At 37.0% G+C, this 19,192-nt stretch overlaps 1 protein-coding gene across 1 annotated transcript; it reads right to left on the bottom strand.

Annotated features, from left to right (window-relative positions):
* Window positions 1–2,199: 2,199 nt before the first annotated feature.
* Window positions 2,200–18,518, bottom strand: LOC146613229 (macrophage mannose receptor 1-like). Its single transcript, XM_085379095.1, has 31 exons — window positions 18,440–18,518; window positions 17,890–18,246; window positions 17,482–17,652; window positions 17,185–17,340; window positions 16,316–16,438; window positions 15,736–15,873; window positions 15,461–15,643; window positions 14,270–14,424; window positions 13,510–13,623; window positions 12,762–12,877; window positions 11,076–11,224; window positions 10,787–10,986; window positions 10,471–10,607; window positions 10,143–10,215; window positions 9,833–9,986; window positions 9,648–9,686; window positions 8,922–9,085; window positions 8,750–8,811; window positions 8,177–8,277; window positions 7,795–7,943; window positions 7,580–7,688; window positions 6,362–6,486; window positions 5,777–5,800; window positions 5,352–5,454; window positions 4,856–5,088; window positions 3,593–3,758; window positions 3,325–3,492; window positions 3,127–3,246; window positions 2,862–3,032; window positions 2,544–2,573; window positions 2,200–2,450 (listed from the first exon to the last, which is right to left on the bottom strand). Exons 1-31 carry the CDS (start codon window positions 18,516–18,518, stop codon window positions 2,200–2,202), a joined length of 4,320 nt encoding a protein of 1,439 aa, XP_085235221.1.
* Window positions 18,519–19,192: the final 674 nt, after the last annotated feature.

Raw genomic sequence — 19,192 nt, 5'->3', positions numbered from 1 at the left:
TTGAGATCCCTTCCCAGACGCCTTAACGCCCACTCAAATCCTGGGCCATCTGACCTCAGGAAATCACATGATAGGGTGGGGCCAGGTTTCACAATGAGCTCACCCGAAACCCTCGCTGATTGGGACCCACACCTGCTTTCACACCTTGGCTCATGTGATTAGGTAGAGGATCATCAGGGGGTCCTTTGTCCCTCTTTGGGGGGGAAACTCCCACTGGGTTTAAATCTGGGACTCTCCACCATTTGACCTTAGAACTGAAGAAGCTTCTTGGATGAGAGGTGAAACGTCTTCAAGCAACTCAAAGAAGTCCAGACGCTTTTCTTTCCAAGCTCCTTAGACTACGATGACCTGGATGACTGAGAACCTTCACAGACACAGCCAATTACAGTTATTTATCTTCTACAGCATAGTGGCTAATTAAAAATTGAAACACTGTTTAGAGGCCCTAGTTAAGAGGAAGTGGGTAGTGGAACTCTGAGAAATGAACCCTAACGAAGAGGAAGAAATCCAAAAATTTAGCAGCTGAGATGTCAAATTATAAACTGCTTAGTAGACAAAATAGCTGGGTAAGAGTGACAGTAAGAGAAATTTGCAGGTTTCAGCATCAAAACATTAATTGTGCCGTCATGTGAATATTATTGCCTGTTTTTTCAAACTGAATAGGTCTTACTTGCTTGTTTTATTAAGCATGAATCATGATGATATGAATACAACTTGTGTCAACTTATTGTCATGAATCACAGACAAAGAAGGTAGACAGGTTAAACAGAACAAAACTTTAATTCAGCAGGTTGAGCAAGTCCACAGCAAACAACAAAGCTACAAAAGCATACAAAAATCCCAAATGTTACAATGTTAGAATTTACAAGTTGATGCAGAAACTCAGAAAAATGCTCAATACCATTTTTGACAGCTATAGCCACTACTGTGGGACAGACTGTTAATCTGCCCAGGTTGTACCTTGCCTCTAGACCACCCCCAACCCTAAACTGGATAAGCAAGTGCAAATGGTTAAATGGATAGCCACTAACTGACATTTTGACTTTTTTTTTGCAATTTTCTGTAGGAAAATTTACATTTTTATGTGTTATGATGGTCTGTTTCTCTTCCATTGTTAATTGCCTTTTTCTTGCCATTTTCTTTAGCAACACACTACTTTCTGCAGTACAATACTGTTCAACCGATGCTCAGTTGGTAGGTACCACAGTGTATTGCAACACTGAGACAGAAAGGGTTGTAAGTAATGCAGAAAAGTTGGAACACCTGTAGGAATTAGTAGTAGCTTTCAAGGCTGGGTCAACCTCCATTGCTGCAGAACAGCTTTAAATTGTTGACTCATTTTGTCTTCGTTGAAAAAAGCCTGTTTGTATAATTCTGAAATGTTTATTATTTTTCAGTTTTGGTTAACCTTACATTTTTTCTAACCTCTGGCAGTTCATTACTTGCCTTTGTACCATTTCAAGCTATATATTGGACTTGAACAAATTTAATTGCAATAAAGAACTTGAAAAATTGGGGTATTCTAAAACTTTTGGCCGGTAGTGTATATAGTCTGAATATTTAAGAACTGGTGATCTACTGGAATTTTCCACACAACCATCTCTAGGATTTATAGAGAATGGTCTGAAAAAGAGAAAATATCCAGTGAGCTGCAGTTCTGTGGATGATAATGCCTCATTGATGTAAGAGGTCAGTGGAGAATGATGATGCTACTACAACTTGACAGGAAGGCAAGAGTAACTCAAATAATTTCTGAATGTATAACATGTAAAGCCTTGAAGCAGATGGACTACAGCAGCCTGTCAGCTTGCACAATAGAAGAAAAATGTTGCCTGGTCTGGTGAGTCTGAGCTCTTGTTGTGAAATTTGGATGGTATGGTTAGAATCTAATTTCAGCAACATGAAACCATGGATCCTTCCTGATTTGTCTTGATATTTCAGGTTGCTGCATGCATATATGATTGTTGACTAGGACATGCATTAAACTCCATTTACCCTACCTTTTATCCTAACCATAACTGAAATAACAAAAGCCAGCATTTATGTAACCTACATTCACAGAATATGATAATATGAGATGATTCTCACCTTTTATTTTCCAGTAAGCCATTATGTGCTACTTGCTGCCACCTCAGCTCAAATTTTTATAACATACTAGGAAATCATATGGGCCATGCAAATGAGCCCAAAATATTTAAATTACATACTGATTAAATCTCCAGTGTTCTCTTCTGCTGCATTCTCTACTAGTATACTGGTGTCAGCTTGCTCAGGCTGTGACACCCTACTACTGAAGAAGAGCGGGTTATCGAAGGTGTTAGGGGCGGGTAACTGATGACCAAATTTCTTAAAGATGAAGACAGCAGTGATTGCCACCACTGCAATCCCAGTAATGACTAACACAACTGCAGTGGTTATATAGACACGCTGATGATGAGGTAATCCAGTTTCTGTACAGAGTGAAAAAGTAGATGGTAATCAGCTAAAAAAAACATTTGTAACAATTTTACATAAAATAAATAGATAAAAGAGGTGTTACTTACGGGCTGGTGGTGATGGCGTTGGTAGTAATACTGCAAAAGAAAAAGAACAAATAAGATACTTTATAAAAAAAAAAGTAGCTCTACTTCATTTCAAAGTAAAAATAAATTGTTCAAGATTCTTGTGGAGTAAACAGGCATTTATAAATGGATCTAATTTTGACTGTGCACTCAAGATTCTGACCCACAAGAGGTATTTCTTTCAGCTTTTGGATTCATATGACTGTGTTATGTATGCAGTCAAAGTCTTACAACTGATTTGAATCAGCATTATAAAAAGGAAAAAAAGAAAAACACTGCAATAAATAAAGATTACTTTACCTTTTGGTGTCTTGCAGATGTAAGGTCTATAATCCCATATTTCGATATCCTTCCATGTCCCATCTGATGTACTAATCTCTCCTGTGCGCGATCCAAAGCTCATATTAAAAGGTTGACCTTCAGCCCAGTTAGTGTAACCCATGGCTGTTCTGTCCACCCAGAGCCATTCCTCTGCAGGCAAATAGACAAAAAAAAGAGATGTAAAAATGTAATTTTTTTTCCCAAAATAATATTTTTAAAGAACATAGCAAAAATAATAAATCACCTTTGTATTGTTTTTTAAACAGGCCAATCCAGAAAGATGTGAAGCCATCTTGAAAAGTTCTCAGGTTAATTTCTAGAAATTTTTGCTCAGAGGAATCTTCAATGCTGGCAAGCATTCCACCTTAACAAAACAAATCAGTTGTTAATGAAAACTACAGCAATTTATTGCATAAACGTGTCTTTCACATAGGTTGCCTACCATGTGCTACACAGGTGGTGGATGCTTCTCTCCAGTCTGTTTGCTCTGTAATAAAAATATAACAATAACCCCTGAATGGTACCCAGATATAGTTCTTGTTTTCTATTGTTGCCTCTGGGTCTTGAGGGCAAACTCCTGGAAAAATGGTTGACTCTGTTGGCAGCACATCTGTGAATGAGGTAATGTCAATGGGATCAATTAATTACATTCTTTTAAAACTGTGTTGTCAAAACAGTATCTTTCAAACTGTGTGTGTGTTTGGTCGTACCTGTAGACTTCATGCAAACACTCATTAGTGTCTCATTACAGTGAGCGGTTTTCCATTTTCCATCCACATCCATGTATACACAGCTTCTGTCCTTTCTTGGTTCATTTGTACCCCATCGACTGAATATTAAATGCCATCCATCAACATATCTGAAAGAACCATTGATCTGAAAGCAAAGATTAATGAGACAGCAGTTACCGATATTTTCTGGTTTTCAGGAATATCTGCCTTAGTAAGCTTAACTGCATGGAGGGTAAAACAGTCAATAAAAAGAGATTTCTTTCTGTTAAAACAGTTGAATTAAACTAGCATGGTGATCTATACTGCTTAAAAAAAATCCTACAGAGGTTGCATAGGTAGTCCAGCTCCTTCAGGATGGCACATCAATATGTGCCATTTCCAGAAGGTTTGCTGTGTCTCCCAGCTCAGTCTCAAGAACACGGAGGAGAATCCAAAGAGACATGCAGTTACCCTAAGAGGTGCTGTTGCTCAACATGCCTTCCTCTCACAGAGAATCTCCCTGCTGGAGCAGGGATGCTGCACTGCCACACTGCTTATTTAATGAATGCCGAATTTAAGAGTGTTCTTGAGTTTGTTGGTGTTACGTGCAACTGCTTCTTTACATCACATTTATTGGTACCTTCCTTAAATGTAGTCAAGTTAGCCAGTGCTTTATAACAGTCAGCCATTTCCAACCATGATTGAGAGTACAGAATGTAAACACACAGTAACTTCAAATGTGTTTGCCTAATGCTGGAAGATTTATTGTCAAAAGGGATGGCTAGATTTAGCTGACATTAGGTAACAGGTTAATACTGGTCACTATTACATTAACGGACTATTATTGCGGCCAAAAAACTGAAAACCATCCCATTGGTGTGGTGCATTTCTAGCTAGAACGGAATCACAACATCAGCTAGCTCTAGACTTTTAATAAGAAATGTCAGCTGAGGCTGGCTCCATCCTCCAACATCCTTATATTGGATAATAAGAAGAGGATGGATCACAATCTCAGTTCAAATTTATCATGCAAAAATTGTGCTGGATAAATAACTGAATGAGTGGATAAATAACTGGACCAGTATATTTATCCATCAATGACAATTTCATTCTCATAATCACAGATTATTTAGTTAGATAAAATCTTTGTTGGAACAATTTATTGTACCCATAGGTAAGTTTTAGAATTTTTACCAGAGTCAGTTTCAAACTGGTTGACCTATTATTGAGCTATGTACTTTTTATAGGTTTTTATAAGTTTACCTGCACTTTGTGTAATCCAAACCAAAGAGGAGCCTTGAGATTCAGCGCCATGAGCTCAACATAAGCTTGCATCCACTCATTCCTCAGGCTAGCTAGGAGGGCATCGTCATTTTTACAGTACTCTGCAGCTTTATCCCAATTCATTTGTTGAGGAATAACCTTAATGGAATCATTGAGTATTTTGATGTAGTTAGTAGAAATTGTTGGTTCTGGAGAATCTGGGTGAGATGTGTCTGTTGAGGATTAGAATAGAAACAATTTTATTTATTGACTTTTTTTTACATAACAAACCTCTCTACGGTACTCTTAAAACTATTACAGCTTTTGTCAATGTGGAATCATACTCTTGATCATAGATTTTATATATCACTTATAGATATAGATATTAATTATAGGACTAAAAAAGTCAAAACATATTTTTAGTTGTTTTAGAGAGTCTGATGAAGCTGCAGCTGAAGTTGGGTGGCAACAGGCCTGGGGTTAGAAATGGACTCACCAAGATTTCGATGACAGATAAATCCATTGGTGTCATTGCATGACTTTTGAATCCATTTCCCAATACCAACCAAAGGCTTGGTATTGATCACAAAACAGTTTTCCTGTGGAAACAGAGTTGGGTCAACAGAATGATGCTATGTGGTGACAAAGGGAATTTACATATACTTCTACATACAATATACTGTATTATTGGTTACTGTCTAATCATCAGAGCAGATTATATTAGGAAAGGTTTCTTTCTTATTTTATTTAAACATGCAAACATTTGAGTGCCCTTGCATAATATATAGCTATATAAATAACAGATAAATAATTAAATAGTAGTTCTGTCACTGTAGAACTTGTAAAATACAACAAGAACTGTAAACTGTCATGCCATAAAGTGTCACTGTACTTTACAAATAAGTTTTAAAAACTACTTACCATTTGATCGTACCAATACCAATACTGCAATGTAAACACAGAGATTTTAAATATTTATACAAGAATATACAGTTATAGATTATTTCTAAGTATCTGACCCTTCACAATAGGTAATTATATTCTGTATCTACATGGTGCAAGTACACTGCTCAAAGTTAAAGAAACACTTTTTAAACAAAGTATAGCATCGAGTCAGTGTAAGTTCTGGGATACTGATCATTTAATAAGCAGAGAAGGCTGTTAATTGGTTTCAGCTGATTTGCTGTTAATAACATTATCAACAGGTGCACTAGTGAGGCAACAGTGAGACACCCTCCAAAACGGGAATGGTTTACCCTCACATTTTTTTCCCTGCTCATCTTTCTCTTTGTTTTTTCACTAGTTTTGTCATTGACTAGAGTTAGTGTCACTACTGGTAGCATGAGGCCATACCTGGACCCTACAGAGGTTGCACATATAGTTATGGTTGTTCACTTTTAATGAGTATAATGTTTTCTCAGAAAGAGAAACACAATAATTTATTATTATAATTCATTCATTTAATTATTCATTAGTTAATGTATATATTTAGATTATCCCACGTACATTATTACCCAAATTGGTATATGACTTTGGTTGTCCATCAGTCCAGTAAGTTTTCCACTGTGACCGAAATAAACCAATCCACAAGTCTGTAGTAGGTGCATCAACCATTTGAGACAGTAGAAACACTGAAAATGTAGACAAAGATTTATGGTTGAGATACAGTGGCTTGCAAAAGTATTCGGCCCCCTTGAACTTTTCCACATTTTGTCACATTACAGCCACAAACATGAATCAATTTTATGGGAATTCCATGTGAAAGACCAATACAGAGTGGTGTACACGTGAGAAGTGGAACGAAAATCATACATGATTCCAAACATTTTTTACAAATAAATAACTGCAAAGTGGGGTGTGTGTAATTATTCAGCCCCCTTTGGTCTGAGTGCAGTCAGTTGCCCATAGACATTGCCTGATGAGTGTTAATGACTAAATAGAGTGCACCTGTGTGTAATCTAATGTCAGTACAAATACAGCTGCTCTGTGACGGCCTCAGAGGTTGTCTAAGAGAATATTGGGAGCAACAACACCATGAAATCCAAAGGACACACCAGACAGGTCAGGGATAAAGTTATTGAGAAATTTAAAGCAGGCTTAGGCTACAAAAAGATTTCCCAAGCCTTGAACATCCCACAGAGCCCTGTTCAAGCGATCATTCAGAAATGGAAGGAGTATGGCACAACTGTAAACCTACCAAGACAAGGCCGTCCACCTAAACTCACAGGCCGAACAAGGCGAGCCCTGATCAGAAATGCAGCCAAGAGGCCCATGGTGACTCTGGACGAGCCGCAGAGATCTACAGCTCAGGTGGGGGAATCTGTCCATAGGACAACTATTAGTCGTGCACTGCACAAAGTTGGCCTTTATGGAAGAGTGGCAAGAAGAAAGCCATTATTTAAAGAAAACCATAAGAAGTCCCGTTTGCAGTTTGCCACAAGCTATGTGGGGGACACAGCAAACATGTGGAAGAAGGTGCTCTGGTCAGATGAGACCAAAATGGAACTTTTCAATAAAATTGATTCATGTTTGTATTTTCTTGCTAAAGTGCACCGTGGTATCAGTTCTAACTTGTAGGTATGCCAGAACTGCACAACAACAGAAATTCAGTGGTAATTTTAGCTACTAAGAACAGATATCTGCAATGACAGTAAATGGACCACATAAGAGGAGAAGTTCACAAGATCTAAATACATATTTGAGTAAAATGAAAATGAAACAAACCTTCCACCTGTCTTGAAGTAATAGATGCCAATTGTCCACCTTTTTGTTTGCATTTTTCCCTTGCATCTTGCCACGTTAAATTCTGATTCTTAAAAATTATGCTGTAACACTAAAATTGAAACATGAAAAAGATCAATATAGTGTTCCAAGCACTGAGAACATATCCCTTCAACAGTAAATAACAGAAAAATTAAAAGACATGAAAGATATCTGACCTTAGAGTTAAATTTTTTCCAAGGGGGTGGACATCCACCTTTTGGGGACACTGTAGGCACTGCAGCAGTGGTGTTTGTGGGAGTTGAGCTGCTGCGCTTACAAAAGGACGCATACTCAAGCCCACAGTTGGAGTCATGCCAGAATCCTGCTAGCCATTTGAGTATAGTAAATTAATCATATAATCAACTCGAATGATAGATTTTAAAAAATCAAATCAACTCTATCTTTAATCAGTTTTGATATCACACAAGCCAGCTATCAGTTCTTGTAGTTTATGTAATAAGCAGAATCATGATCAGAATACATGGTTGTAGAGGTGCTCTAAAAACTCTCTATGGGCTCTTCTTGTTATGGCTATACCTATTATTTCGGTACACTCACCATTATGATGTGTCATGACAGCACAGTTTTCATCAAAGTTCTTGAATTCAGGTTGATTTTCATCCCACCTTTGAAACACCACTTGAGAACCATCCATCCACCTTAATGTAAAAAGACACATGGTTTAAATATGTCTGTAAAAACTTATATTACCAACACAGTCACATACTGGTTTAAGTAAAAGTACTCTTTGCCTTCTTCCTTTTAGTCACAGTTTTTTGGTTTTAGTTATAGTACCTGAATTAAGTTAGTAAGAAAGATAGCAAACTGGAATAGTAACTGATTCATTTTACAAATATTAATTAAAAGTTAAAGATCACAAACAGAAATGTAAATTAACCACAATTTACAGTTAATATGTATTTAGGTAGTTAATAGGTAATTTTGTCTCTGTATACTAGCCATCAGATTTTATATCAAACAATCAAGATATGATTAAATGCAATTAAAACTGGTATACTCGTACATCTGGCATGCTGCCTTGCACTAAGTACTCTCTATTTTTAACATGGTGTCACATAAATTTAAGTTTATTTTGTTGCATTTAAATTTTATAAATCAATTCATACTCACTGAAATGTTCCATCAAGATCTACAGATAGGCCAATCCAAGAATTCTCATAACCTGTTGAAATCTGCACAAAAGCATGGATGCATAGTAAAACTGTCTGTGTGGAAGTTTCAGTTTGTTCAGTTACACCTTACCCATTGCCTTGGTAAATCTTTTACAAATGCCATTGCCTACCTGTTTCCATAAAAATATCCTTTCTGCTTCACTGTTGATAGATACCAGGTCACCATGCCTCTGTCTGCAGAACGTACGAGCGTCCTCCATGGCCATCGCCTTTTCATTAATGTAATACTGAGCCCCATTCCATTCTAGCCACCCATCAGAGGTCGTGTTATACTCTGAGAATAGATAAGAAATGTGCATGTGTGTGGTTCTCTGGTTGAATTTAGGAAACTAGTACTATGTTAGGAAAAAAAAAACCCACTGTAAATATAGCTGATGAGCAGATTTTAAAGTGAACAATTTTTTAAGTAAAAAAAATCTGCATGTTTTTGATCTTATGCTCACACTACATAGTTCACTTTCTTCACTGTAAGTTTTATACTCATACTGTATCAATCAGGTAAACAGATGTTTTGTTTTTTTGTTTTTTTAACCAATATCTCATTATCTTACGAGACTTCAGAAGAGCAACTTTAGGTTCCTATTTATATTTTGGATTTGTTGTTGGGTTACATTAAACAATGTATTATATGAGTTATCATATATAACTCTACATGGCATTCTACAAGAAAAACAAAATTAATAATACTGTTTGGCCACAGATATTCGCCATGCAGTAAATCAGCATCCATTAGTTTCGTGTCAGCATAGTATGCCTCATGGCCTGGTAATCATAATAGAAAGTCAAAAGTCATGTAAAGATGCTGACCGCCAATGTGGTCAAATTCCTCAACATACCAGGGGTGACAGGGTCTGGAGCCGGCTTTGGGGTGACTCCTGTAAAGGTATAAAAACAAAATAGTGTTGAATTACTAGTGACCACCTCCAGCTTGACATTGTGAGAATACATGAGGCCGACAACAATAAATGTCTAGTTCAAAAATATGTTGCAAAGGAATTTTAGAACTGTGACCATGCTTTACCTGCGTGGATCTGACAAATCCAGTTATTGTACTTCTCACAGGGCACATCACTCCAAAGCAAAATGTTATCCCAATACACGGGTTCTACTTCAACACACAATTCAGCGTTATTTTTATTGTTTGGTTCTCCATCTTTCCAGTCTTGGAAGTTTACCTTTATACAAAAACAAGATAATTATTAATAGTAGTAGTATTTGTATCAGTTGTAATAGTAGCTGTAACATTATTAATGTTAATAATCATCATCTTGATCGTTATCATCATTTAGGCTACATAAACCATTGTAGAGAGTTAAAAACTGTAAACTCACCGGGGATCTATCACTCCATACATAACCTGTGTCTGGGTCAGGAGCACTAAGTCCAATCCAGTATTGATTAGGCCTATAATGGACAAATGTATGTTCCAAAGTTTAATACTTGATTTAGCACTCTCTGGAGGAATGGTGCACTAGTCTGCAAAAATATGACCATCATTGAACAATCATTGAGGATAAAATGGGGGTGGCTTCTACATCAGTAATTAATTACATTGTATATATAAAAAATACTGTATTTTTAATCTTTTGTAATGATAAAAATCTATACAAAACATTTTCATCTTATGTAGCTCTAACTGTAGACCAGAAAACACTATACCAATGATTGTAGATGTCATTGTATGTCCGTAGTAAATCAGCACCGCTGTGAATGCTGACTAGGTCTCCTCCAATGGCTCTGCAGTAATCTCTAGCCTCGTACCAGGTCTTTCTCTTTTCTGAAGCCTCTGGAAAGATCTTAAACAAAATATAAGAAACTGAATTGTGATCTGAAGCTTTGGTAATATTTGTACATTTAAAACTATATACTAAACTTGGGCAGCCATCTCTGTTTTTATGTCATCCCTATTATGAATAAGTTCAATAGAATTATATACACACAAATAGGGAGAGAGAGAGAGAGAGACATGCTGCACCTTATAACAGATGCCTCTGGATTGCATCTTAATCCATCCATCTGTGCAGTTAGGTGTGGCAGTGGTTGGTGGAGCAGGGGTTAAAGCTTCCCCCTCTGCCAGGTGTTTGCAGATGTATTTTTCCTTATTGGTACAGGGCAACACATCCCAAAGGCCAGCAGAATGCCCAGTTGCCATAGCAACACAACCCTGCACGTGACCTTGTGTTATAAAAGAAAATGTTAGCTGTCATTTGTGAAGACACCTGCCAACTATAGTTTACATATAGATCATGAGATTGTTTCATTACCTGGCATATGAGTGTTCCAGTGAGTATATCTCGCGTAGGCATTGTTGGTCCACATAAAATATTCTCTGTTTTTCAGGTTTGAGAGACCTATCCAGAAGTGTTTCTCTGGCCTCAGCCCCACCAAACTTACAAGGAAAGTATTATCCACCCTGGAAATATTTACACAAGTTAGATTACAGACTGCCTGCAACTTGATACATTGGTGTGAAAAAGTGATTATCCCCTTGATGATTTGCTTAATATTTTTCCCACACTTAAATGTTTCAAATCATCAAACAAATTTTAATATTTGGCAAAGACAACACAAGTGAACATAAAATACAGTTTAACATGAAGGCGTTTATTATTAAGGAGAAAAAATCCAAACCTACTGTGTGAAAAAGTGATTGCTCCCTATTAAGCAGTTGGGCCACCCTTAGCAGAAACAACTTGTCATGGCTTTGTGCAGGCAGGCAGGAAGAGAGGACCCAAAATGCAGCACTCACAGAGACAGAAGTAACTCAAAATACTCAGCTTTATTGCTGGGAAGAAACTGAACAAAAAACTAACTAAACTGTGAATACGGAACAAACTAAACAGGTGGGCAGGCTGGCAAACAGAACACAGAGTAAAAGTGAGGGTAGAACACGACAACTAGCAGGGAAGACGCAGACACTAAATACAAGAGGTGAACAGCGCTAAGAGGAAACAGCTGGGAGACACAGCTGACGCTGATTACACTGATGAGACAGGGAGAGCACAAAGCTGAACCCACAGACATAAGGCACAGACCTACAAAGTAAACAGGAAGTACACGACAGACAGAGAGATCCAGACGAGACACAGAATTTAACAGACGCAGACTCATGAGCAGACAAAATAACACCATGGACAGACAGAAGGAACACAGAGAAGAGGGAGCACAGAATAAACACTGGGAAACCAAATAACAAAACCTAAAAACAAGAACTCAGGAAGTACTACCAAACTAGAAACCTGAAATACTAGGATAGAAACCAAAACAAACAGTCATACTTCGTAAATTCAAAAGTAAAAGTACAAAACCAAAAACACTGGGTCACCGACCCAGGACCGTGACACAACTGCAATCAAGCTTTTGTGATAACTGGCAATGAGTGTTTCACAGTTCTGTAGAGGAATTTTCACCCACTTGCCTTTGCAGAATTGGTGTAATTCAGCCACATTGGAGGGTTTTCAAGCATGAACCATCTTTTTAACATCATCCCACAGCATCTGAATTGGATTTAGGTCATGACTCAAATGTTTTAATTTGTTTTTCTTAAACCATTAAAAGGTGGACTTTTGGTGTGTTTTAGATCAGAAATGGATTAGATTAGAAATGGCTTTGAAACCTTTTCCTTTACCAGACTGACAGATGTTAGTGAACTTATTTCTCAGGTGTTTCTTTAGATTGTGGTATGGTGTGTTGCTTTTTCAGATATTTTAGCCTGCTTCACTTTCTCAGACAGGTTCTATTTAAGTGATTTCTTGATTCAACAGATCTGCCGGTAATCAGGCATGAGTGTATTTAGTGAAACTGAACACAACTTTACAAAAAATGTGGTTAATCACAGTTAATTCGTGATTTAACAAGAGAAATCAGAAGGGGGAAAACACTTTTTACACCACTGTATATTACCTTTTTTTATGGTAAAAATTTTAGGAATCATAAAAACTTTTTTTTACCCAGTTGAAACATCAGCTAAATAAGAGTTTGAGCTCTTGCAGTCATCGTTGGCTTCATGAAACGTCTTTGTCTCAATCCCTACAAAGTAGCAGTAGGATCCATGTCTTTTCCAACCCTGCATCGCAGAGAAACAACAGTTGAGGAACTATTCAAGCCTGTCGTTAAATGCTGTCTTTGTGTACATATCTTTTTGTGATAGCAAGAAGAAAGACCCCACATGCAGAATCACTCTGCATCAGTGTGACTACTTCAAAGTCAAAGTAAACTTTATTTTCATCTCTGCTATATACAGAACAGTATATAGCGAGACGAGACGACTCCAGTTACATTCAGTGCAAAACACAAAAATAAATATAAGAAGAGTAAAAAATAAATATACACTTTAAGACTAGGGTAAAATTTTAAATGTACAATTTAAAGTTTGATAATACTTTGTATTATCCTGAGATAGCTTACTCCACTCACTCCACGTGCTAATTTAATCAAGAGAATCTGCCTGCTTTTTTTTCTTAATTGTTTTTCCTATAAACAACATCCAAATACAATTTATTTGATTAGGTATCATATCCCACGTGTATGCTGGTTTCCCAGCTATTTCTTGGACCACAGGCACAAAAGTAGCTTTAGACATTGTGCCATTTGAAATATACAACAGCCTTTACAAAACAGAAACAGATAACAGAATGTGTGCATTCAGACCAACCAGATGCAGACATTCTTTGGAAAATATATGAAAGGTTCACATACAGTTTTGCAGCCTGCGTTCAGCTCCACTTCATCTCCAGAGGGTTCAGAGTCACTTGTCTTCATGCAGATAAAGCCATGTTTCTCATCACACACACGGTCAGCCCAGTTTCCATTCTGCAAGAATGAAAAGAACAAAATATATGTGGAAACTGAAATTAACAAGAGATAGACAGGCTGCGGTGCATATCATAAAACAAAAGCCTCATACTCTTTGATATGACTGGGTTTTTATTTTTATTTTTTTATTGTATTTCTTTTGTTTGTTTCAAAAATCATGTGAATGCGATAACTCAAAGAGGAAGTAACATAGGACTTTCAAATTCATACCATAGGTTCATCTACTAGCAGGCTGAGCAGTAGCAGGGCAGCTTCCAGAGAGTGCTAAATCATCTTTTTGCTGTGAAACTGATTTAAATTGCCTTCCTAACAATCCTACAAGAAGTTCCTGCATAACATTTCCTTTTTTATGTTTATGATGTTGAAACAATACATTTCTCACACTGTTAGAATATAGTGGAAATATGTGCTTATATACATATGTGCATAGAAGAGATTTAAAGACAGGTCCCAGACTAAACATGTGGCAAAGGTTTTGAAATTTACTTTGGCCAATATGTGTATACTGTATGTTGTGAAGTAAGGTGTGATACATAGCTGCATAGGTTTAGAGAGAGTGTTCTTTAACAGAACTGCATAGTTTTACAGAAAAACACTGGTGTGTCATAATCATCAATAATCACTCCCACACTGTGCACCTTACCTCCCCTCTGATCAGAACACAGTCTTCTTGTTCAGAGGTGACAGTTGGTTCCTGAGAGTCCCAGCTAGTGTAACTCACAGGAGAATGATCACTCCAGACAAACAGCCTCTCTCTCTTCCTGTCATTTAGTCCAATCCAGAGTTCATCAGTGGATGCTGCAGACAGAAAATAACATTAATTGTTGTATAATTTTCTTGATACATTCTGCTCATTTGCTACTTTTTAGTTGTTACTTTTACATCTAAATTTTAGACTGTTGCTAATTGTTGTCTGCCAGAATTGCTGGAAACTTTATCATATGTGAGATGTGCAGTGATACAGGGATCAGAAAACAACAGGAAGTGATTAAATGCTTATGAAGAGATAGGCATAAAGACCTGCCAAATTATTAGTCGATTCCAAAAACTAACAACTGACAAATGGTCATTATTATAAAGAGGAAGTCTACCTGTTGGCAAACAGTTGGAAATGACTATTACCTGTTGTCAGAGAACTGCATTTTCTTAAGTTGGAGGAGAGTTGTACATTGAAACTACAGCAGTAGACCTCTTTCCTAGGAAAAGATTGCTCACATTCTTATGAAGTGTGTAGCTATAAGATGTTCATTAATATCTGGGTTTGGTGTGTCTTTAACTTTTGAGTGTGATGTTCAACCCAACTTAGACATTTGGAAAATAAAGGAGAGGCAACTTCTTATGACTTAAACACAAGCTGAAAACTTCCTGGAACTTTAGCAATAACTTATGTTGGTGTTGTTTCTGGATCAACATAATAATATTGGTCCAGGACTGAAATTGCAACTGACCAATCACATTGTTATGATGTCATAGCTTTTCAACTTGGAAAAGAAAAGGGAGTGGTTAGGATTAGAGTTGGGCATCAGTATGTGATCGTGGTTTGGGTAATGGGGTTAGGATTAGAGTTTGGTGTGCGATGTGATGGTGTTTCCACATCGCAACACTATGACATCACTGCAATGTGATTGATAACAAGCAACGTTAAACCTGGACAAACATTACTTTGGTTGATCCAGAAACATACCAACATAATCATATTAGATCGTGCCTCAAAAATATTTCATTTTAAAAGGGCAGACGTGTGGGGAAATTACCAACAAGATGGATATGAAGTCTTGTGTGAAGATTATGTTGAAGGAATGCAAATGGTGCTCAGAAGTTTTTATTGCCATACCATATCCAAGTTGAGAGATGATGAAGCTTTGGTCCTCCACATTACGAATGCTTACTAGGTCTCCTCCTTCTTTACCGCAAGCTTTCTGAGCATCAGACCATTTTTTTGTTTCATTACGATAAAGGTAAAAGCAGTGGCCATTGTAGGGGATCCAGGGTGCTGTACAAAATCCACTCTCGGGAGCTATGAACCAAAAGAACAAAAGAAGAAGATCAAAGAAATAGAGTCAATCAAGTTTTTTAAGAGAAGGGTAGAGAAGGGATTTTTTTCTATACCTTCAGTAGGTGCATCCAAAGGTCCTTCACTGTAGCAGATGTATCCCAGTTTCTTGTTGCATTTTGAACTTTGCCAAGAAAACTGAACAGCGCCATCAATAATTCCACACTTATATCCTGGATTAGAAACTGGATGTCCTACAGAGCAGTGATGGTAAATGAAACTTGTCACTTATGAGATGAGACTCGGCAACTTTCCATTCACAGGATTCTCAAGATATTTAGAAGCATGGTGTGTATTGTGTATGAGCATTTTAGTTTTAGTGGAAAAGAAGTAAAGGCCTATGATTTCTACCCAAGAGTGACAAGGTTATGTGACACACAACGCCACCACAATAATTTAGCAGTGGTTGAAATTGCTGACCAGTAAAAGGTTACAGTGTGGCTAGCACACCCATGTGGAAGAAATTTATAAGAAATAGGGAAAAAATTATTTAATTGCTAACAGACAAGATTTCTTATATAAATAAAACAGATGGCAAACATGATCAAGATGAATTGATGAGATAATTTAACAATAGTAAGATAAATTATCATCAGAATGGTAACACAAGCTCCTGAAACTTGAAAGTAAACTTACCTGAATCCCAATTCAGATATGCATAAGGATTCCCATTAGACCACTTCCACACATAATCTAAATCCTGGAAGCTCAGTCCAACCCAGAGCTTGTACTCCTGTCCCCAATTTGCCCCTAATAGTGCTGTCAGTAGAGTTTAACAGACAAAAGAGACAGAGAAAACAAAAGTTACCAAGTGTAATACTCAAAACATAATCATCAGCTGGAGCAGTGTCTACAGTCTACAGACCACATATTACGTTATCATTTGTTTCATGGTTTTGCAAAATAAACTGTTTACGGCAATATTTTTTAAATCCTTTTGATGGTCACTGTAGTGGCTATATTAGTTTCTTAAAGTTCTCTCTTTCTCTTATATTTAAAATAACTACACTACGGATGGACAAGCAACTGTTTTTACGCGTTGTGGTTAGCAACAACGACGGTAAACCCAGCGTGCCAGAATATGCATAATATGTGTATTTTTAGGTGCTAAAAAATAAACCTTAGACTCAAACGTTAGAACAGGCTTTTCCCAGCAGCACGCCGTGTAATAAATACTCACAAAGAAAATGGTGGCCGTTACAACTTATGTCTAAACCCTAACACTTGACTCCAGGTACACAACGCCCAGCTGAAAACACTTCAAGCAAGTTGAGTGTCCCAAGATTCACAGAATTGACATAAAAATTAAAATTTTTGTGATATATATATATTTCGTTGTTGTGATGATAAATGTCTTAAATTGGAGTACAAAATTTTGGTCACATCGCATAGCCCTAACACAGTAACTTTAATGTTTCAAGTTTTAGCTATTTGTCAAACCTCAGCTTAAATGAAATGTTTTGTTTTCAATATATTCAGTGTAGTGTGGAGACTTGTCTCCTTACCTGAAATATAAGCCTGCTCATGAGGATTGCTGATACTGAGCAGGGAGGCACTCTGCTGTTTGCAGCTGGCATCAGCCTGATCCCAGGTCAGCGCTGACTGTGTGTTCAGCTGATAAGATGCTCCTGTTGTAGGGTCTTTGTTCCAGGTTTCTTTGGCTGTGACACAAACACAGTTAAGGTATTATAGTGTTACACTGAACTTGTACCTCAAGATGGCGTTCCTCAACATTTAAATTTGGATGTCCAGGTTCTGCTTATTACTCTGAAAACCTGTATTAGAATTTGTTGTGTACTTACAGTTAGTTGGGCAGTAACCCCAGAGTTCATGATCATATTTTGTTTCAACCGCACACCATTTACGGTTCCCTGGAGAGTCAAATGCAGTGCACTCCGAATACCAATTGCTTTTGTAAAAGAAAGGAAACATGCACGGCCTCCCAGCTGCATTTCCTTCAATGGTGTAAAGTTCTGAAGGACCAAAATAAGGAAAACATATAAGAAAAGAACAAAGAATAGCTTGAATAGTTTAAGCAAAATGATACTTATCATTTATCAACATCTTGTAATCATTTGACACACTATCTTTGCATTACAATTATTTTGGAACTAAATATGAAAATCTACAAATTTATTATGCCACTAATATTATTTCCATAAAAGTTATCATGAATTACTTTACAATGTATTTTTATTTATTTCATTTACCTGTATATGTTCTTGTGCAAGCACCGCTGGAAGTCCCAGAAATTGTAAGGTGGCTATTGGGCACAACTTTATTTGAGAGCACGGCTGTGTTATCGGCAGTGAGGTCAATGTAAAGTTCTTGGCCTTTGAGAGCGATCACAGTTTCATTCATGCATTCCCACTTTTGGAGCTCACTGGTTTCATCACAATCATACAGGTTTACTTCACTGCCCACAGTTTTTCCCTGAACACCCAGGCACTTGTTCTTATTCTGAACCAAAAGTCGATCCCCAGATGTCCAGCGAATGTCATTGCAGTGGTTATTTAATTTTACCAAACAAAAACCAGTGGCCCTGTTAATTAGTTGAAATTGGGAATCTGTAGAGAAAAAAATATTGAAAAACAGTACTGTTGGAGATGTAAAAAATAAAGAATAGGTTATACAGGATTATAGAGAAATAGAGGACATAACAATCTTACATATAGTACAGATAGGCAGGACATTAATTATGCACGATACTCTGTAAAAGGCTTAGGAAAAAAAATAAAATTAATAGTTGGATTACAGTACCATTTGAAGCCAAACAGACAAATGTTTGGATGAGAAGTACAAAAGCTGTAGAAGTTATCCTCATTGTTAGTATTCCCATTCCTATGTCTTATATTTTTATATGAGCTACTTGCACAGGACCTAAACATATGATTAGGTCCTGTGCAATGATTGTCGACCATGAGTCTTTATATATCCTGTCTTGCCTCATCATGATGAGTGATGTTTCACAAGAAGAAGGGAGGGAAAGTTACTGTGAATTTTGCTAAGGACAACTGAGCAAACAGTGTAGATAAATAACCTTGAAACTCTTTGGTTGAAATAGTAAAAGTAAAATATTAATTAAAGTTAAAACTTCACTTTATAGATACATGTAAGTGAACTCTCCAACTATGACAGATACAAACTCAAAAACTCAACATAAATTTGTGGTGTACAGTATTTTCCCTAAAGAAAACACTAACAATAAAAATACAGAATAGTTTGTCATGTAGTCATCTGAGTAGATATCGACATGAAGCTAGGATAGGTTTTCATCATCTGAGTGATTCATCAGTTGTGTTAGAAAGATACAGGGACTCAGATTGTGATTTAAGTGTTGCGGAGTTGCAACAGTTGCGGCCAGAGTTGTGTCTTCAGCCAGTAGTTTGACTCTGAGGGAAAAAATAAATCTTGTGTACCCCATTGCAGTGTGAGTGTGGTGGTCCCTTACTGGTCGATATTAGAGCTTACCACGTTCTGGTACTTAAGCCATTTTGGGCCGTACATACATAA

Source organism: Diplotaxodon limnothrissa, linkage group LG18 (genome assembly GCF_057381915.1).
Source record: "Diplotaxodon limnothrissa isolate DT_005_m linkage group LG18, D_limnothrissa_male_GT1.1, whole genome shotgun sequence".
Taxonomy (NCBI): domain Eukaryota; kingdom Metazoa; phylum Chordata; class Actinopteri; order Cichliformes; family Cichlidae; genus Diplotaxodon; species Diplotaxodon limnothrissa.
The sequence above is the reverse complement of the archived record's forward strand: the minus strand, read 5'-3'. Positions and strand labels throughout refer to the sequence as shown.